Source organism: Vombatus ursinus, unplaced genomic scaffold (assembly GCF_900497805.2).
Source record: "Vombatus ursinus unplaced genomic scaffold, bare-nosed wombat genome assembly UNPS02014789.1, whole genome shotgun sequence".
NCBI classification, from domain to species: Eukaryota; Metazoa; Chordata; class Mammalia; order Diprotodontia; family Vombatidae; genus Vombatus; species Vombatus ursinus.
In genome coordinates this window covers 1,834,053-1,856,273 of record NW_020954567.1, presented here as the reverse complement: position 1 = coordinate 1,856,273, position 22,221 = coordinate 1,834,053, and the positions used below count along the sequence as shown (strand labels likewise).

The following is a 22,221-nucleotide window of genomic DNA, read 5'->3' as shown; positions in this document are numbered from 1 at the left end:
AGTCCAAAGACAATCCCTACCCTCATGGAGCTACCAGTCTAATGGGAGAGACAACGTGCAAACAACTATGTGCATACAAGATATAGACAGAGCAAATGGAAAGTCATCTCAGAGGGAAGGCACTAGCAGTGGCAGGGCTGGGGGGAGCATTGAGGAAGAGGACCTAGAAAGGCATCATGAAGATGGTAGGATTGGAGCCAAGACTTGTAGAAAGAGGGAGAAGCCCAGGGGAGGATGTGAGGAGGAAGAGAATTCTGGGTAGGCTGACTCTTAATCACAGAGATGCTATTTTAACATCAGAAATATAATGACACCGCAGGTCTCCTGCCTGTACAGTATTCTTTCCATTTGCCTCATTTAGTTCAAGTGTACATAATATTTAGCAAAGTGTCATGTACATGGAGGTATTTAAAATCCTTCCAAGTAACACAGTGGATAGATTGCCAAGCCCGGAGTCAGAAGACTCATCTTCCTGGGTTTAAATCTGGCCTTAGTCATTTACTAGCTATGTGACCCTGGGCAAGTCACTTTACCCTGTTTGCTTCAGTTTCTTCATCTGTAAAATCAGTTAGAGAAAGAAATGGCAAACCACTCCAGCACCTTTGCTAAGAAACTCCAAATGGGGTCACAAAGAGTCATACATGACTGAAAAATGACTGGACAACTACAATAACCATGACCCACTATCATTATCCTTGATGCATAAAAGTGGACGATGATATAAATCTATTGGAATTAAAGACTAAATCATCCTTGGAAAAAAAGCCATGTCAATTGCAAGGAGTTGAAACACAAAATTGATCAGCTGTTCTGGACACCAATAATTGAGAAATGGACTCATTGTCCTGGGAAGTCATATTCAATGCTCTTTCCTTAATTCCATCTGTATTAGCTGTAGTCAATGCCGCTTCACACACTGACATCACCAAATGCCCTAACTGGTGATCTTAGGGCTTGAAGTGGGCCTGGGCAGTAACCTGATCCAACTTCCTCATTTTATAGATAGGAAATTATGATATAGAGCAGATTAGTGACTTGCCCAAGGTCATAGCTAGTACATGAGAGAAAAGGAATTTGAACTCATGATTTATTGACTCCAAACATAATGTTCCTTTCATTACACCATGATGTTTTTTTTTCCTTTTGGATATCAGTTTATCTGTTCATCATCACTCCAATTCAACTGTTTCTAGAAGTCATAACATTATTGGCAGCACCTATAGAAGGTTAAAGGGAGGGGTCAGAGTTATCACAAATTTGTTGTTCAGTTGTTTTCAGTCATGCCTGACTCTTCATGACTCTATTTGGGGTTTTCTTGGCAAAGATACTGGAGTGCTTTGTCATTTCCTTCTCCAGTCATTTTACAGATAAGGAAACTGTGGCAAACAGGATTAAGTGACTCGCTCAGGGTCACACAGCTAGTGAGTGTCTGAGGCCAGATTTGAACTCAGGAGGATAACTCTTCCTTACTTCAGGCCTGACACTCTATCCATTTTACCATCCAGCTGCCCATTATCCCAAATACTAGGGTTCAGAATATGAAGGCACAAACTTAGTGTCAAATCAAATAGAAAAGTAGGCCATTTTTACAAACTTTGACTCATTTGTATGCCATGATCTTTGGATTCTTGCTTTACCTTATCCTACACTTGTCTGTTTTGCCCTTTGTGTTCCAATTAAACTATATTTCTGTGTCTTGGACATAACTGCTATCTCTCCCTTTCTTCCATTCTGCCTCCTTGTTGCCTGGCAACAGTGGACCTTTTGGTCACATTTGACCCCCTCTACTAGTTTCAGGCTCATTCCATTAAAGGTTTCTGTCTGTGGCAGATCCTATCCAAGAGTGAGATTGAGGGCGTACATAACAATAGGAAAAGGACATTAACAAAATTATATTCAGTTAAGGGTTTTTTTGTAGTTGTTATTTAGTAATTCTTAACTAATAACATATCATAAGCTCACATATGCACAGCTAAAAGGAACCTCGTAGAATATTTAGTCCAACCTCCTCGTTTTACAGGTGTAGAAATTGATGTCCTGAGGAGGTAACCTGCCCAATGTCAATCAAGGTCAGAGGATCATTCAGATTACTGCACAGTGCCTGACACACAACAAATGCTTAATAAATGCTTGTTGATTGAATAATTGCTTCTCAGTAATCCCTTTTCCCACTAGAGAATGGTGACCCTTTTTTTTGGACTACTGAACAAATGGACAAATATTCAGCTGCTGGCCATCCTACTCTCTCCACCCTATTTCCAGTAAGACACTTATAGTGGGGTGAGGACAGCAATTTTCACTTATACTAGGTTGAGCCAAAAGTCATTGATCAACTACTCTAGAAGAGCATACATCATTGAATGAAAAACTGAAATGTTTTGTGTTGTGGAGTAGTTAGGAATAGTCAAATATTTATTAAGGTAGGTGGCAAAGTGGATAGAGTGCCAAGCCTGAAGTCAGGAAGGCTCAACATTAGTTTGAATCTGGCCCCAGGGAGGCAGAAGCAAGATGGTGGAGAGAAACCAGGAAGTTGCATGTGCTCTCCCCAGTTTCCCTTGGAAATAACATTAAATCAAACCTCCAAATCCAGAGGTTCTAAGAGTAAGTTATACGACCCCCAGGGGCAGTAGATCCAGGGGGAAATAGTAGCCTCAGATGCAATTGGGGGGCATTGAATAAAAGTAAGGGGGTGGTAGAAGTATAAGAAAAGAAGATAAGAAAATTTTGAAAAACCATTCATACATGTTTTATCTGTTGTGTAACAGAATTAAAGTCATAGTGATTACATTATTTTCCAAATAAATGCACAAAATGTGAGTTATAACTGATGAGTCAAGTCTGCCAACAAGTCTTAGCAAGCAAGTGTTGGCTGGCAAGTATGTCACACATTGTCCGGAATTTCAGTGTGCATTGGCAAGAATATGTGTGTGTAATGACCTATTTGCAATATGACACTATATGGTTACATGATAAAAGGTTGTGTCATCAAAATTTCAATGCAGGAAAAAAAAGAATTTACAATAAATTATTAAATTTAAAATATTTCATTTTAAAAATCTTTATATTTTTGGAAATAATGCAAATTTCAAAAAAAATAAAGGATTAAAGAAAATAGATTACCAGGGGGTACTGAGTATTATTTTTTGAAAAGAAGGCAGTAGGCCAAATAAGTTTGGGAAACTCTGCTCTAAACGGATACCGTAGAACCCACAAAAAGATGGAATGAAACAATTTCTTAGCTTGAGCTAAATTTGAAGGACTTCAGGAAAGGTCTGTCTCACTTGAATAAAAGGGAAGTGCAGCCCAGTACAGAGGGTGTCCAGGCAACCCAGTGGGAGGCTCTCCTCAGTCACAGCACAGATCAGCAACCCAGACCTCTCTGTCCTGGTTCAGAAGGCCAGCAATGAGACCTCCAGCCCAAGTGCAGAAGGCAAATTACAAGCCCTGGAACCCCAGCACAACAGGCATGATTAGGCCAGGCCAACCCCAGCTTCGTGGGCAGGCCACATGCACCTGAGGCCCCAGTGTGAAAAGCCAATGATCAGCCCCTGGCCTCCCAGCATAAGAAGCTTAGGATAGTGGCCCCCTTATGCCCCAGGAGCAGAGATCAGTGTTAAAAGTCATGAAATAAACTGAACAATGAATAAGAAACAGAAGACAACCCTGACCATAGAAAGCTACTATGTTGATAGGGTAGATCAAAACTCGAACTCAGAAGAGGACAACACTGACAAAATGCCTACATGTGAAGTCTCAGAGGGGAATATGAATTGGTCTCAAGCCCAAAAAGTCCTCTTGGAAGAGCTCAAAAAGGATCTTAAAAATCAAGTAAGAGAGGTAGAAGAAAAATTGGGAAAAGGAATGAAAGTTATGAAGGAGAATTATGAAAAAAAAAGTCAACAGCTTGGAAAAGGAAGCACAAAAATTGACTGAAGAAATGAAAAAATAGAAGAAAATGTAAAATACCTCATTAGAAAAATAACTGATCTGAAAAATAGATCCAGGAGAGATAATTTAAGAATTGTTGGACTATCTGAAAGCCATATTAAAAAAAAGATACTGGACAGCATCTTTAAAGAAATTATCAAGGAAACTATCCTGATATCCTAGAACCAGAGGGTGAAATAGTCATTGAAACACAGCATCTTTCAAGAAATTATCAAATCTGGCCCCAGATACTTACTAGCTGTGTGACTTGGGTAAGTCAATTAACCCTATTTGCCTCAGTTTCCTCATTTGCAAAATGAGCTAGAGAAGGAAATGGCAAACCAGTCTAGTATCTTTGCCAAGAAAACCCCAAATGGAGTCACAAAGAGTTGGATACGACTGAAAAAACGACTGAGCTCTAACAACAATATATTAACTATCTATTAATATGCTACTATGTACCAGGCACCATGCTAAGTGCTGGGCAAATAAAGAAGGGCAAAAATCAGCCTCTTCTCTCAAGAAGCTCATAGTCTAATGGGGGAGACAACATTAAAAATAGCTATGTACAAACAAGCTATATGTAGGATAAATTGGAGCTTAATCAACAAATTGAAGGCACTGGAGTTAAGGGGAATCAGGAAAGGCTTCCTGAAGAAGGTGAGATTTTAGCTGGGACTTGGGAGTAGAACTTTATTACACTTTAATGGGTTGAGTAGGATTTTATTGTTACTAATTTACAAGGAAGGTAAATTACAGGGTGGCTTGTCAAGGTTCCCAGCATGCACTTGGGCTAGCGTGAATTAGAGGCAGCATGGAATAATGGACAGGACATTGAACTTAGAGTCAGAGAGACACAGATTCAGAAACTTATTAGTCATGTGGCCCTGGACAAATCCCTGAATCCCTCTGTGTGTCCATTTCCTCATCTATAAAATGAAGGAGTGGGACTAAGTTGGCCCCTTCCAAGTCTCAATCTATGACCCTGTGAGTTAGCTGTCCATGGGCTCATTACATGAAACAAGCATATTCACTGGCATCAGTTAGAAGTGATTGGGGGAGAGGGTATCCCAATCTGGTATCGGTATCCTTTCCTAGCATCTTTTTGAAAAAGGTTGCTGAGCATAATTAGAACCTTGGAAGAAAATAATTTCACATCTTGTAAGGTACAAACCACTGAGTAAGCTGCAAGTGATTTAATAGTTTAAATGTCCAAAGTGATCCATCTCCATTCATTCCTGGCTTACTCAGCTCATGTCCACTTCCAATCCGATGTGTGATTATAAAGCAACAGACTGGAGTTCTTAATAAACCAGCAGCAAGTTTGTCTATTCAAATGATGATTGTCATACATAGACCACTTGAGAGGCTGTCTGACCATTAATTGCAATAATATTGCCATTTTTTCTAAACAAGTGGGAAATTCCTCTTTGGGAATTGACGTATATGCTTGTGGCACATTATTTTGAATATCCAGAGTAGTGGCAACTGATTGTACTTTTCAGAAGGATTTGGCTTTTGGAAATAAGCAGAAGGCATTAAGAGATTAGGCTGATAAATAAGGTGTTGTGTCTAAGCTGGGTGGCACTAATTTTTTTTTTTAATGATTATAACTATGAATTAATCCAAGCAAGCTTCTGTGCATCTGAAGGGGCCATTAATCTGTACAAATGGGTCCAGGCTCCATATTCACTTAGTTTTAAAATGTCATATTATTTATGTTTTGTTATACTTTATTTATTTTGTTAAGTATTTCCCAAACACATTTAAATTTGGTTACACTGGGGAGTGTTTTAGGTGGCCCTTGAACGATATATTTGACACTTCTGATGTATACCACAGGTTCCTTCCATCTCTAACAGTCCAGGAATTATGTATTTTGTCTACATAGCACCTAGTATAGGCACCAAAAATCACAAAGGTGTGGGGCAGCTAGGTGGCACAGTGGATAGAGCACTGGCCCTGGAGTCTGGAGGACCTGAGTTCAAATCCGACCTCAGATATAACACTCACTAGCTGTGTGACTCTGGGCAAGTAACTTATCCTCAATTGCCTCACCAAAGCAAACAAACAAACAAAATCACAAAGGTGGAAGAAGAGCCAAGATGGTGAGTAAATGCAGGGATTCAACTGAGCTTTCCTCCAAGCCCTTCCAAATACCTTTAAATAATGATTCTAAAAAATTCTAGAATGGCAGAACCCATAAAAAGACAGAGTGAAACAATTTTCCAGCCCAAAAGAACTTAGAAGGTTGGCAGGAAAGGTCTGTTGCACCAGGGTGAAAGAAGAGCATAGTCCAGCTTAGGCCCCACCAGTGCAAACTGGGCACCACCAAACCAGGAGCAGGCCTTGGGGTGACTGAATCATTGGCAGCAGTGGCAATTTCCAGTCCTCTAAGTCCACAGATGGTAAGAGGATCAGACAATGGGTCAGAAAGAGATTTACAGGGGTCCCTTTGCTGGCAACAGGGGTGGGACTTTGTTGAATTGCCTATACATGGATCTGGGACACAGTCCTGGCTCTTAGTCCCAGGGTGAGGAGGAACACCAGCACAGCAGAGCTTGTAGCAGCAGGGGAGCAGGGACCCTGGTAATAGTTCTATAGTTGAAAAGAATGCTTGTAGTCGATGGCAAAACAGTGAACAGTACAGGAGAGTAGTAAACACACTTCTCCCAAGGTCATACCATCTTGGAAGATCCAAAAACTTACAGGTCCCCAGAACCATCTCTGAAAACAGCTGCACAAAGAACCTGAAGCTTGGGACAGTGTGCCCTTCACTTGGAATCAGAGCCCCACTTTAGCATAGAGTTAAAAGTCAAGAAATAGGCTTGAAAAAAGAGCAAACAACAACAAAAAAAATTCTGACCACAGAAAGTTACTATGGTGACAAGGAAGGTCAAAACACACACTCAGAAGAACTCAACAAAGTCAAAATTCCTGCATTCAAAGTCTCAAAGGAAAATATGAATTGGTCTTTGGTCATGGAAAAGCTCAAAAAGGACTTTAAAATTCAAGTAAGAGAGGTAGAGGAAAAATTGGGAAGAGAAATGGGAGTGATGTAAGAAAATAATGAAAAAAAGAGTCAACAGCTTGGTAAAGTAGACACAAAAATGCTGAAGAAAATACTTTAAAAATCAGAACAAGCCAAATGATAAAAAAGGCACAAAAATCCATTGAAAAGAAGAATGTCTTGAAAAGCAGAATTGGCCAGATGGAAAAAGAGGCACAAAAATTCACCGAAGAGAAGAACTCATAAAAAAGTAGAGTTGGCCACATGGAGAAGGAGGTACAAAAGCTCACTGAGGAAATAATTCCTTAAAAGTGAGATCAGAGCAAGTGGAAGTTAATTACTTTTTGAGAAATCAAGAAACAATCAAACAAAATCAAAAGAATGAAAAAAATTGAACAAAATGTGAAATATCTCATTGGAAAAACAACTGACCTGGAAAATAGATTGAGGAGAGACAATTTCAGCATTATTGGATTGACTGAAAGTCATGATCAAAAAAGGAGCCTAGACATCATCTTTCAAGAAATCATCAAGGAAAACTGTCCTGATATTCTAGAACCAGAGGGTAAAACAGAAATTGAAAAAATCCACCGATCACCTCCTCAAAGAGATCCCAAAATGAAAACTCTCAGCAATATTATAGCCAAACTCCAGACCTTCTAGATCAAGGGGAAAACATTGCAAGTAACCAAAAAGAAACAATTCAAATATCATGAAGCCACAGTCAGGATGGCACAGGATTTAGCAGCTTCTACATTAAAGGAGAAGAGGACTTGGAATATGATATTCTGGAGGGCAAAAGAGCTAGGATTACAATCAAGAATCACCTACCCCACAAAACTGAGTATAATCCTTCAGGGGAAAAGATGGATATCCAATGAAATAGAGGACTTTCGAGCATTCCTGATGAAAAGACTAGAGCTAAATAGAAAATCTGACTTTCAAAGACAAAATACAAAACAAGCATAAAAAAGGTAAGCAGGAAAGAAAAATGATAAGAGATTCAATAAGATAATGCCATTTTTATTCCTACATGGGAAAATGATATTTATAACTCCTAAAAACTTTCTCATTATTAGGGCAGTGAGAAGGAGTGTATATAGACAAAAAGCAGAGGAGCCAATTGAATGTGATGGTACAATTATCTTAAAAAATAAAATTAAGGGATGAGAAAGAAGTATGCACTGGGAGAAGGGGAAAGGGAGAGATAGAATGGAATAAATTATCTAGCATAAAAGAGGCCTGAAAGAGATTTAACAGTGGAGGGGAAAATGGGGGAAATGGGAAAGGGAGCACCTGAACTTTCATCAAAATTGGCTCAAAGAGGGAATGATATACACACTCAGTTGGGTGTAGAAATCTATTTTACTATACAGGAAAGTAGGAAGGGAAGAGGATAAGAGAAGGGTGGAGGAGAGCTGATAGAAGAGAGGGCTGGTAAAAGTCAGAAGCAAAACACTTTTGAGAATTGACAGGTAAAATGAGAGTGGGAGTAGGATAAATGGGTGGAAATAGGATGGAGGGAAATACATGGTTGGTAATCATTACTGTAAAAAAATTACAGTAAGTTTCTCTGATAAAGACTTCATTTCTCAAACATATAGAAAACTGAGTCAAATTTACACAGACAAGAACCATTCCTCAATTGATAGACGGTCAAAGGGTATGAACAAGCAGTTTTCAGACAAAGTAATCAAAACTATCTATAGTCATACGAAAACATACTCTAAATCACTATTGATGAGAGAAATGCAAATTCAAACAACTCTGAGCTATGACTTGTCAGATTGGTTAATATGACAAACAAGGAAAATGACAAATGTTGGAGGGTATGCAGGAAAATTAAAGCACTCCTGCTCTATTGGTGAAGTCATATCCTGATTCAACAATTCTGGAGAGCTGTTTGTAACTATTCTCAATGGGCTATAAAACCATGCATACCTTTTGACCAAGCAATACCATTGCTAGGCCTATATCCCAAAGATACAGAAAAAAAAAACAAAAACAAAAAGGAAAAGGACGTATGCATACAAAAATATTTATAGCAGTTCTTTTAATGGTGGCAAAGAATTGGAAATTGAGGGGGTGCTCATCAATTGGGAAATGACTAAACAAGTTGTTGTATGTGGTTGTGATGGAATATGATTGTGCTTTAAGAAATAAAGAGCAGGATGCTCTCAGAAAAATGTGAAAAGACTTACATGAATTGATGCAAAATGAAGTGAGCAGAACCAGGAGAACATTGTATACAGTAACAACAATTTTGTATAATTATTTATTATGAATAACTTAGCTATTCTCAGCAATACAATGATCCAAGGCAGTTCTGTAGGACTAATAATGAAAGGTGCTATCCATCTCCAGAGAAAGAACTGGTAGTGCCTGAATGGAGATCAAAGATGATTTTTCTTTACTTTCTTTATTTTTCTTTTTTGTTTGTGTTTCCTTTCACAGAATGACTTATATGGAAATGTGTTTTGCATGACTACACATGTTTAACCTATGTCAAATTGCTTGATTTCTCAGTAGGGAGTGGAGGGACAGAATTTGGAACTTAATTTTTTAAATGTTTAAATTGTTTTTACATGTAATTGGGAAAAATAAAATATTAAATAAGAAAAAAGTCATGAAGATACAAACACAAAATTGATTCACATTCATATCTCACAGACAAGAACAAAAGAACTCCTTTCAGCCCTGATCAATGAAAAGATGTAAAAAAAAAAATAAATAAATCTGTAGACTCTAGAAGAGACTTAAATGGGCCAGAGCTGTTTTTTGGTCATAGGAATGCTGGTACTACAGTACCAAGACTTTCTGAAGAAAAGTAGAACTGGTTCTCAAAGGGAAAGGAAGAGAGCTCTCCCATCCCAGCTAGTACTGAAAATAACCTGATGTAGATATGCATACAAACTCTTTTCCCCTTCTTCTTCCTCATCACTAAGGCAAAGGAATGAGCTGCCCTCTACTTGATACTATGCCCATCCTCAAGATGGATGTTTGTGATTTCTTTTTTTCCTTCAAAGCTCCCTGTAATGTTAAATTTAACCTGATTTCATGTGGATAAAAATAGTGATGGGTGAGCAAAGCATACTGTGACTTTCCTGGGGCATATCATTCCCAAGAGATGGATCTCAGGAAGCTGATCCTTCCCTCCACCATTTCTCTAATTTTGAATGACATTTTGGAAGACTGTAAAATGGGCTGAGATAAGTGAAAAAAAGACATAAGAAAAAGGGCCCAATAAGTCTCATTTTACTTGGTCATCCACGCCATTTTTGGAAGGCCTGCTGTACACAGGGCATTGTATTTAGACTAGAGAAAGAAGGGAAATCTGATAGACATGGACACATATTGGGAGGAAGTAAAGAATTCTTAAATGGGAGAGGGAAATGGAAAGAGATTAAATAAAAGGATTCAGGATGCATTTGCTAAGCGAGGTTAATGGACTTTGGGAGAGCACCTAGGAGTGAGAAAAGTCAGCTAAAATCCTACCCTTAGGAAGTATTTATAAATATGGACCTGAGGTTTTTCCTTGGGTTCCCCACTCTGGAGGCAAAGTGATATTCGAAAGCTTTTCATTTTAATTTAATTTTAGAACTTTTAATTTTAATGGAAAGTTTTTAATAATATCATTTGAGTTGAACTCATGGAAAATTGGAATGTTCTTTCTTCTTTTGGTATTTTTCCCCATTGTCTATCATGTTCATATGTTCACTGTCATGGATAAATACCTACAAATGTGCTTGAGAAAGCCTGAATTTGCATTTCCTTCTTTTCTTCGTATGAGAGTCCATTCCTCTCACTACTTTGTGACTTAGTAATGGAGAGGTAGGGAAGAGGAAAAGAGGCTGAAACTCATGGACATTGTGCTCTATAGATGTTTTTAAGTTGTGAAGAGACAATCATGCTACATAAAAAGCAGAAGACATCTGATTCAATCTGACAAATATTTATCAAGCACCTGTTGTCTACAAAATACTACTAGGAACTGGGGACATACAGACGAAAATGAAACAGGTCCTGATGATGCATGAATGCAGTATAGGAAGGTCATAAGTTGGGTGGGACCACTCAGTCTTGGTAGGTTCTAGGGTTGGGAATCTGAGATGGGGGAAGCTGGTGACCAGTGAGCACACTAAACACAATCTCTTCCACCCCTGATGCTTTCTGAGAATAAGTTTCTAATAAGTTCCATTGGTCCCAGCACTTTGCAATATTTATATTAAACTGTAAAATGAATATTTGTTGATCACTCTTTGATACATTCACAGACATTTATTAAGTGCCTACTTTGTGTCAGCAACTGTGCTAGGAACTGGGGATACAAGTACAAAGAATTACTCAATGATTGCCCTCAAGGAGCTCCCACTGTAACGGGGGGCTTGGGGGTAGAACATTCAGACACCAAGCAGCATGGGCCAAAGAGTAGAGAGGACATATTTATCACTTGTCTTAACTTTCTACAATCTGACTTCTGACTTCATTATTCAGCTGAAACTCCTCTCCACAAGGTTATCAATGATCACTTAATGGCCAAATCTGATGACTTTTCTCAAGCCTTATCCTTCTTGACCACTCTGCAACCTTTGACACTGTCAATCACCCTCATCTTCTTGACATTCTCTTCTCTCTAGGTTTTTGTGATACCATTTCTTCCTGGTTCTCTTCTTACTCATCTGACCACTGCTCAGTCTCCTTTGCGGGATCTTCATCTAGGGTACTCCTGGTAACAGTGGGTATCTCACAAGGTCCCATCCTGGGCTCACTTCTCTTCTTTCTTGATTCTTTTCTACTTGGTAATATCATCAGCTCCCATGGATTCAATTATCATCTTTATGCTGATCATTCTCAAATCTATTTATTCAGCCCTAACCTTTCTACTGAACCTCTAGTCTCAAATCTCCAACTGCCTTGCAGATATTTCAACCCGGATATTACACAGACATCTTAAGTTCAACATGTCCAAAATTGAATTCATTCTCTTTCTTCCTAAACTCTCTCCTTTTCCTAAGTTCTCTATTACTGTTGAGGGTGTCACTATCCTCTCAGGTGTTATCCATGACTCATTGCTTCCTCCCACTCCCTTCCCATACCCAACCTGTTGCCAAGGTCTGTCAATTTTACCTTTCTAACATAGTTCCAATACACCCCCTTCCCTCCTATGCCATGGCCACTACTCTGGGCAGGCTCTCAGTACCTCATGTTCCAATGATTGTAATAACCCACTGGTTGGTCTGTCTGCTACAGACTGACCTAACTTCATTTCAGCTTCCACCTAGCTGTCAAAGTGATCTTCCTAAAGCACATGTCTAATCATGTTACCCCTCTACTCAATAAATTCCAGAGGCAGTCCTCCCCTGCCCCTCGCCAATATCACCTCCAGGATCAAACATAAAATCCTCAGTTTAGCATTCAAAGCCTTTTAAAACCTGTCCCCTTAACTTTTCAGTGTTCTTATACTTTAACCACCACCCTCACCATGGACTCTGTGATCCAGTAACAATGGCCTCCTTGTTACCTTCACACAAGACATTCCTTGACCAACTCTGGATGTTTTCTCTGTTTGTCTCCTATGTGCTATCCCTCTTCATCTCTGCCTCTTGGCTTCCTCTGAGTCCCACTCAAATCCCACTTTCAACAGGAAGCCTGACCACCACCAGCAGTCAGTTCCTTCCCTGTGTATTAGTTTCTAATTTATCCCTGTATGTAGCTTGTTTGTACACAGTTGTTTACATGTTGTCTCCCCCATTGGACTGTGAGATCCTTGACAGCAGAACTGTCTTTTACCTTTCTTTGTCTCTCTAATGCTTAGCTTGGTGCCTGATCCATAGTGACCCTTCATAGATATTTATTAGCTGACTTGTCATTCTCTCTTCTCTTTACTTCCTGTCCCTCTTTAGTATATAAAGGTGTGCTATCCCTCTATCCCTTGATGCCCAAGTTCTGAGCTTCAGAGAAAAGTCAGAAATAAAGGGTTCCAGTCCTCTGTTTGACTCTCTGACCACAAATCCAGAAAATTCCTCAAGGATAGACCCAATAGCATCTCATCTTTTCTATTTGTCTTCCCCCTGGCTAGATGGACTTGCCAGCTTCAAGAGTTTCCTGAAGTCTGAGTTCAGTGAGGAGAACATTGAGTTCTGGATTGCTTGTGAGGATTATAAGAAGACCAAGTCACCCATCAAGATGGCTGAGAAGGCAAAGAAAATTTATGAAGAATTCATCCGAACTGAGGCTCCTAAAGAGGTTGGTTTAACCTGGCAAATGGATGAGCATTATTGGGATGGACCAGCTCCAGGGCAGGCACGAAAGCATTGAGAAGTTTTGGAAGTTATAGTGGGAAGGAGAGGTTTGAGCATTGAACATTGGAGTAAGGGTAGGAAGGGAGGAGGGTATTTAGGAAGAGGTAAATTGGACGAGATTCAAAGCAAGTGAACAGAATAAGGCAGGAATTCTTGGTGAATGATGCTGTTGTCCAGTGGTTCTTTCCATCAGTCAGCACTGCAGTCTGGTCTTCTTCTGCTCTACATACAATGCAGCAGAAAGTGAGGATCTGTAAAAGAAGAACAGAGCTGCTACATGGGGACTGTTCAGTGTCATAGCATCACCTCTTAGGTAGTCAGTGCTGGGCCTGCAGAGCTTGATCTCTCTTAAGCACTTTCCCTCCTTGTGCCCTTGAGGACTGCAGAGTGTGGGTAATTTGTTGGTATGGGATCATAACATTCAGAGGGAGAAAGGGACCTTAGAGATTGCCTAATGCAAAACTTCTCTTTTACATATGAAGAAACTGAGGCCTAGAGAGATGATTAGGAATTCCACAGTTAGGAAGCTCAACTGGTCTTGATGACCACCCATGATCCTTTGGCTACTATATTTCTGCCTCAGTTTCCTTATCTGTAAAATGGGGATAACAATAGAGATAACATTTGTAAACAAACAAACAAAAAAGCCCAGCACTGTGACTAGCACATAATAGATGCTTGTTCCTTTCCCTTTCTTTCCCCATCTGACTTTGCCTTTGCCTTTGCCTTTGCCTTTGAATTAGCTGTTCCATCTGCAACACATTTCCACTCCATATCGACCTCTTAGAATCCTTTGGTTCTTTTTCAAAACTCTGCTCAATTAACAGCTTCTAGAGGACTTCTTCTGGGTCTCCACTATTAATTCCCTTCCCCCTTCCCTTTTTTATTGTCTCCCCTGATAGAATGTAACTTCTCCAGGTAAAGGAATGTCTTCTTTTCGTCTTTATGACTCTAGTGACTAGGACAGGAGCACAGAAAGTCCATGCTTGTTGATCATTCTACTATGCTCATAAATCAAATAATACAATCTAAGCCCTAAACATAAGATTAGGGGAATTGCCTGCTTGTTTCAAATTGCCTTCCATTGGTACAGGTGGCTGACATTTTAAAAAAAATTTATATAGTACTTTAAGGTTTGCAGAGAGCTTTATGTATGTTGCAGCAATCATGAGAGATAGATGCTAGTATTATTTCTATTTTATAGAGGGGAAAACCGAGAGTGAGAAGCCAAGTAACTTGGCTAGGTTCACCCAGATAGGAGCTATCTGAGGCAGGATTCAAATCTAGGTCTTCCTGACCTCCCAGGCCAACACTGGGTCTATCCACTGCACCACCTAGTTGCAAGATAATTCGGAACTGCTGGTAGTAGGTCACCAAGGAGTTGCTTGGTCCATGGACCCCTTCTCTGGTGTCATATTTCTGATGGTACTTTGTTCTATGGGCTAAAGCAGCCAGGATTTTATAGCATCATCGCCTAAGATGCCCCTGTGTTTGCACAGGGGACTGGGAAGTCAATGTTTTCCTAGAACTAGAATATCTAACGTCAGTCCTGATGAGTCTCCAGGGTCTGCAGATGTTTTGTTTGGTCCAAGGGTCATGTGAGAGAAGCCATACATCAGAAAAGGCTGGAATGTGGGGGCTGATCAAGGTGCTCATATGTAATTAAGACATTGTTTTACAGTTACATTTAAAATACTCTTCCCATGGATACCATCCTAAGACATGCCTCCATCGATTCCCTCCTACCCTGTTTCAATAGCCTTCTAACAGGTCTGCTGGCCTTCCAGTCTTTTGGGTGCTGGTGCCCCGTTATGCCTCCTTATCTCTGCTCATGCCATTTTTCCCTTTTCCAAACTTAATATAGTTCAAGCATCTTTAGAGGGTAATTGAGGCCCTCCACCATCCACAGGAATGCTACCTTTTCAGCTTCCTCTCATTAGCCCTTCCATGCATTCTGTATTCCAGTCAATCTAGATTACTTTGTATCTCCCCAACCCACCCTGGCCATTCCTCAAGAGCTCTTAATCAATCCCTCAAACAGCCCACAAGCATTTATTAAGCACCTAGTGTCAGGCACTTGGGCTGGGCTGAGGGATTCAAGTTCCCTATTTGCATTCTCATGGGGAAGCCAAGTACATATACAAATACATAAAACTTAAGTATAAAGTAGATCAATTTGTTCTTGTTGTTCAGTCCTGCCTGATTCCTTGTAACCCCACTTGTAGTTTTCTTGGCAGATATACCAGAGTGGTTTGCCATTTCCTCCTCCAGTTCATTTGACAGATGAGAAAACTGAGGCAAACAGGGTTAATGACTTACTCAGGGTCACACAGCTAGGAAGTGTCTGAGGCTAGATGGAAACTAAGGTTCTCCTGACTCCAGACCCAGCATTCTATCCACCGTGCCCCTTAGCTTCCCCCTTTAAAGTGAATAAATGCATGCATCTATATTTGTTCATATGACAAAGTTGTTAAATACAAGATAGTTAAAAGCACAACTCAAATGCCTTCCCTTTCATGTAGACTTCTTCGATTTCCTCTGTCAACCTTCTTGGTTCAGTTTCAAATAGTCCTTTGTTCTATGCCTCTGTAATGCACTTAATGTGTATTAGTTTGTGCTGTGGTTATTGGTGTGCCTTGTCATCCTGCTAGACTATAATCTCCACAGGGTAAGGTTATTCTATCTTATATGAAAGTTTGTCTTTTCTAGAATCCAGCACAGTATTCTGCACACAATAGAGTAGGTATTTAAGAATCTTTGGTAAGTTGAACACGAGTGTAGGGGATTGTCTGCTAAGACTGGTAATAGTAATGATCATAGTTAACATTTATATATTTTGTTTTAAGGTTTGCAAAGTACATAATACAAATAAATGTGTTTTCTGATTTGGTCCTCATAACAATAATATGTGGTGTGTGCTATCATTATTTCCATTTCACGGATGAGAAAACTGAGGCTGACATAAGTAAAGTGACTTTCCCAGAGTCACATAGCTAGTAAGTGTCTGCTTGATCATTTATTCTTCTAATATCAAAGAAGATACCGTACACTTCAAAACTATAGAATGTTAAGACCTAGACTTGACCTTAGAGACCAGCTCAATTATCCAATTCAATTTAACAAATATTTATTGAGGACCACTGAGGACGTATGTACCATATTGAGGTTACACGTGAACTTGGCTGTGCTAAAGGGGGTGGAAGGTCCATCTTTTACTGTACACTTTGCTGCTTAATCCTGGCTTCCTAAGTCTAATTCTCCTTTTCTGTGCAGGCAGTAACTTATTCTGCCCTGGTCTGACAGCTCTGAAGCCTTTCTGTTATTTTTTGAGCTGTCTCCTACTTTATGACTCCTGGGCTTTAGCCCATGGGAAGTCATGAGCAGCACACACATGACCTACAGCACTCCCTAGTGTTCCAGTTCAGGATAACCAGCAGATATTTTATTTTCTTTATTTTGGAACTGGCCTAATAAACTTTTTAGAAGACATAACATGGCATAGTGGATAGAGAGTGACCCTCAATGCCAAGAAGACCAGACCATCTCTAGTGGTACAATCAGTTTTATTCCCATCCTTTTTTTTGGATGAAAGAAAAGATGCAGCTAGTAAATATCAGAGCTTTCACATTCAGTTCTGACTCCAAATTCTTTCAATTCATCAAGCATTTTTTGGGGGGTGAGGCAATTGGAGTTAAATGACTTGCCCAGAGTCACACAGCTAGTGAGTGTTATGTGTCTGAGGCCAGATTTGAACTCTGGTCCTCCCTCCTGACTCCAGGGCTGGTGCTCTATCCATTGCGTCACCTAGCTGCCCCCTCATCAAGCATTTATTAAATTAATACCTACTATGTGCCAAGTACTGTTCTAGGCTTGGTATACAAAGATGAGAACAAAATAGCCCCAGTCATCAGGGATCTTAGATTCTAATAGAGGAGTACAACATGTAAGTAAATTAGAGACAGTTAGGTGGCACAGCAGATAGAGCTATTATTATTAATATTAAATATTAGCTATTATTAAATGCACAGTATTCAAAACACAGATAAATAAATTCAAAGTATATGCAAACTCAAAGCAAAGTAATTGGAGAGGTCACAGAATACTAATAAGGGCAGGGCTGAGAGAGAATCAAGAAATGCTTCATGTAGGAGAAAGCACCTGAGATGAGCCTTAAGGGCATTAAGAATTCCAAAAGGTAAAAGGGAAGAAGGCAGAATATTCTAGGCATGGAGGATAGATAGAAAGCCTGTGCAAATGCTCTCAAGTAGGAGAGGAGACAGCAAGTAGGGCAGTTTGGCTGGAACTTAGAATGCATGAGAAGAAATTATGTGGAATAAGTGGAACAAGTCTGAAAAAAAAAATAGATTGGAACCAGACTCTGATGGGCATTGCATACCAAACAGATGAGTTGTGTTTTATCCTCATTCCAAAGCCCTTACATTGGATGAAACATCTGTTAACCCTGGAGACTTAGTATTAGTTATTATGGCTCTGTAAAGGCAACAGAGATTCCCTAAGGCTTCTTGAACAGTGCAGTAGCATGGTTGGAATATCAGTTTGCCAGGATAGATGGGATACAAGAAACAGGGAGAAAAATCAGGAAATTGTTGCAGTGGTCCAGGCAAGGTATGGAGAGACCCTGTACTGGGGTAGTAGCCATGTCAGTGAATAAAAAGGGACAGTTGAAAGAAAAAAAGGTTGGGGAGATAAAAATCAATGAGTTTAGGCAACTGATGGGTAGGGAGAGTCATGAATGGAGGATGACTCTTGAGATACTTTCCTCTCCAGACAAGTTGTGAAGATTGAAGTTTCCCTCCCTGTGTTCTTCTCTTCAGGTGAATATCGACCATTTCACTAAGGCCGTGACTATGAAGAACCTGGTGGAACCCTCAGCAAGTAGCTTTGACATGGCCCAAAAGAGGATCCACGCCCTAATGGAGAAGGATTCCCTGCCAAGATTCATCCGGTCGGAGTTTTATCAGGAACTGATCAAGTAGCAATGTGAAAGGCATCTTGGGAGTCTTTTCCCCCCAGTAACTCTTTCTTTCCAGTAACCTACAAAGTTTTCCATAGCAGACCTACCCTGAAGATTACCCAACCTGAAAACATCCAAGTGGTGTTGCTAAGATATTTTCCCCCACATTGTTTTGGATATACTCAAGTCTGACCCGTGTTCCCTCTCAGAAAGTCATTAAACCTCAGAATCTCAGAATTAGAAGGCAACCACAAGGACTGTCCAGTCCAGTGCAGACCTGAATGATGATCCTTTCCACTATATTCTTGAGGCTGGTCATCCAGTCTCTTCTCCTCTTCTTGTGTGAATAGGACATAGAGCCTCATCATCTACTCAGATCAGTCATGCAATGTACTGAAAGGTTCTCCATGTCAGAACGAAAGCAAGGGGAGATGAGGAGAATCAACTGTAATGAAGGATGTGGGCAAATCCAGTTTAGATAAAGCAACCAAATATTGCAAACTGGGCTGACAACAAGCCTAATTATATAAAGCCAGTTAAGGGGTACTCAAATAGATTTTTTGTTGTTGCTGTGACCCAGAGGGAACAAAAATGTCAGAATGAATGCCATTACTTCTTCAGGCATTTCTGAACCATCATGTATATCCAGGAAGAGGCAGAGATCTTGTGAAGTAGCCCACTATTTATTTCCTTAAATAGATACTATTTAAGTTATTGAAAGACAGTATGGAGCACTGGCTAGAGAGCCAGTCTTGGAATCTTGAAGACCAGGGTTCAAGACCTCCTTCAAACACACATGACAAAGTCACTTAACTTTGAAGAGGGCCAAGCAACTTTCTTAGGTTATAAATTCCTGAACAAGTGCTGATCTGTATTCATAAAGAAGATCTCTTGCTAGATGAAATGATGGGTTTATATTTTTTTTAAAGATACTCTAAAATTTTGGATGTTCCTTCAGCATTTTCATGTAGGCTGAAAGTTAAAAATACTATCATCAATCATTTATGTCCATATAAAAACAGTCTAACAGTTCTAGAGGCATCTTCCCTTGCAAAGAAAACACTAGATTATACTGTACAAACATCAGTACAATAGTGACGATATGGTCTTTTTTTAGTCTAGGGTCTTGACTCAAAAGATGATTTTTCAAATTGCTTTCCATATATCAGAAAACTAAAATTTCTAAAACCTCAAACACCAAGTTGTGCAAAATAAAATCCACTTCTATTCAATCTCTTTGTTAAGGGGATGGCTGTGGCAGAACGAAGAACCAACTTGTGATCTAATGAAATGAGAAACAGTATAGATGGGGAGAAATGGGAAATGGTCTGTGTAACAATTATTCCATGGCCTAGTCCTTGGGGTGCCCAGCCCTCATTCTAACCATTCTTGACACCTTGAACAAATGAAGACAGTGATAATAGTATTTTATTCTTTAGAAAAAGATAAAGATCCCAAGTACCTTCTTCCTTCCCAGTCACACATACACCCCAAATTGAACATTTTCACAGAATACTTAACCCACCTTGGTTGATTAATTGCTCTATACCTAGAAAAAGGGAATAAGTATCTAAAAACTATAAAATATGTAGACCTACCTAGCATATGTACCTACTCCCCGATACCATTATAGTTAATTAGTAAGAAATGGTATTATCTTTGAACCACTCTTATTTTTTTGGGAAAAGTTACTGTGACTATTACTAGAGCTAGAGAGAGATGGAGTAGTTAGTATTTTCCAAAACAATGTGGTCTTTTAGCAACCGAAGTTCTTTCCCCAGTTTCTGCTATCAGCACTAATGAACTCATAATCACAGTAGTCATACATGCCCCCAAGATGCCTAATATAGCTTTTAACTCATGGTACCAAGGTATTTTGTGGTATGTTTGTATTCTTGTCTATTTTAGTATGGTAAGCGACCTCGTTCTATTTCTTTCCCCTGTAGAAGATGTGCCAAAATCATTTTTCTTCAAATTGTTGTGACACAGAAATGAATCTGGAAGTCTTAGAATATTTAAATTGCATGTTTGAACAAACTTATCAATGCAATTGAGGTTTTGATGATGAATTTCACTCAAAGAAGAAGGATTCTTATGCTAGCAGGAGGAATAAAATATATGTCGTACTTAAAGCAGAAAGAATAAATTGTTTAGTTTCAGTAATCTATTTCCCCTTTCCCATCCCTTTTTTCGGTTTGTTTTTGTATGTCAGTCCTCTATTTCCATAAGATTATTACTGTTTTATTCAGTTGTTTCTTAAGAATAATGGAAGGATTGTCCCAATATCACCCTATGCTTTAAGGCAAAGCTAACCCTAATGCTAATCCACACCCATGGGGAGTTTTCACAGGATACTTCATCTCTCCTGATGAGCCATTGCTTCACATCTAGCAAATGTCAAGGTGGAGGGGGATGAGGTAGGTAGAATAGTCAAAAGTCACTGCTCACAGTTTCCTTCATGTATGCTATGAATCTATCATCCTTGGTCAGGTGCTCACTTCAAACACAATCAATCCATGACACAGTGAAGGATGACTCTATGTCTAGATAACTGTGCCTGCCATGAACCCTCACTTTCCCTGGTGTCATGATTTGGACAACTCTTTGTTTCAACAGCTCAGGCAATGAGGATTTTATTCAATGGCTTTAAAAAAAAAGATTTGCAATGAAAATGTGAAGCTTAGGGTTGGACAATTATTTGTTGAGTGGGTATGTGTAGACCAACCACAGGAAAAGAAAACCTCAAGGTAGATTTATTAGTCTACATTTTCCAAAGTAATCGTCAAACACAGAAGGAAAAAAAAAACAGTGGAAAAATGTGACAACTTCTTGGGCTATGTGGTTCAGGCCTTCATGATGGGGGTCAGGGAAAGTGGAACCCTCTTTGGCAACCTGAAGGTTTAAAAAGACTGAGGAGACTTGGAGACTGGTTTTAATTGTGTCAAAATGTCCACAAAAGTGTAAAAACAATTCAGCCAAAAATCCATGTATTTTGTCTAGAATATACCAAATGTTCTGCTATTTGAACTTACCTGGAACCTGACTTTTTAGTCTTTTTGTATGTGTTTGGGGTCACACAGGCAGAACTTGAGTGTCCTCAGTATAGATGATGGTTCAGGATGATGGAGTAGAATTGTCGGGGTGAAGGGTAAGAACTATTTTCTCCAGTTTTTTTTTTCTGAACTGCATCAGCAGGAGGACAAGGAGCTAAGAGTATGTTTGTCTCCAAGCCTGTAAAGCCAGCTCTTTTCAATAGACACCCCCAAATTAAATGTGGTAATGTTTTTAAATGTCAGACAGACATCCTCCTAATAGGTGAAGTAACTAGAAAAGACCATAAACAAGAAAAAATGCTGGAACTCAAATTGGAAAAAAAAAAAGCCAAGTACTTTTAAATCTCTGAAGAAACTTATCTGAGAATCTCTTTTATTTAAAGAATCAGACAAAAAGAGTATTTACCAAAAAATCCCTGTTACAAGTGGTTTCCATAGAAACACAATGAAAATAATTTCTTTTTATGGGGAACAGGAGGAGTTGGGATATTTATTCCAGATTTTTTTTAAATGTAATAGTCTTGCATCTTTTCCCCACTTTTCCCTTGAGCAAATTGCCTGGGAAAGTATGAGACTTAATGACAAGGGAGCACTGTGGTGCTTCCATTTTCCTTCCTTGCAAAAATATAACTGCGGCTGTAAGTGGGCTTGGGCTGTGTGAGGCTGTGGATGGTGGAGGAAGCAGACAGGGGTCAACAGAAGTGGGAAATATGTTTCTCATCCGAGACAAAAAAAATAAAGACTAGGTCAGGAAACCAGACCCTTTACTGTCTGAGTTTGCTATGGGTTTGAGTTGGGTCAGAACACGGACAGAGGCAGGGCTGGGACAGAGGAACAGGACAACGATTGTGAAGTAAAATACAGGTTATGTTGTTCCCATTTGTTTCCTGTAAGTCTGCATGGACATATTGCTGAGTGGAGACACATAGAAACATGTTCTCTCTCTCTCTCTCC

The 22,221-nt window shown here is 39.5% G+C and overlaps 1 protein-coding gene across 1 annotated transcript in view; it reads left to right on the top strand.

Annotated features, from left to right (window-relative positions):
• RGS5 (regulator of G protein signaling 5) overlaps positions 1–21,611 on the top strand; it is a 92,172-nt gene extending 70,561 nt beyond the window's left edge. The window contains exons 4-5 of the mRNA XM_027868417.1: positions 13,017–13,183; positions 18,075–21,611. Coding sequence (XP_027724218.1) covers positions 13,017–13,183; positions 18,075–18,236 — 329 coding nt within the window. The 3' untranslated portion in view covers positions 18,237–21,611. The remainder of the gene's footprint in view (positions 1–13,016; positions 13,184–18,074) is intronic.
• Positions 21,612–22,221: the final 610 nt, after the last annotated feature.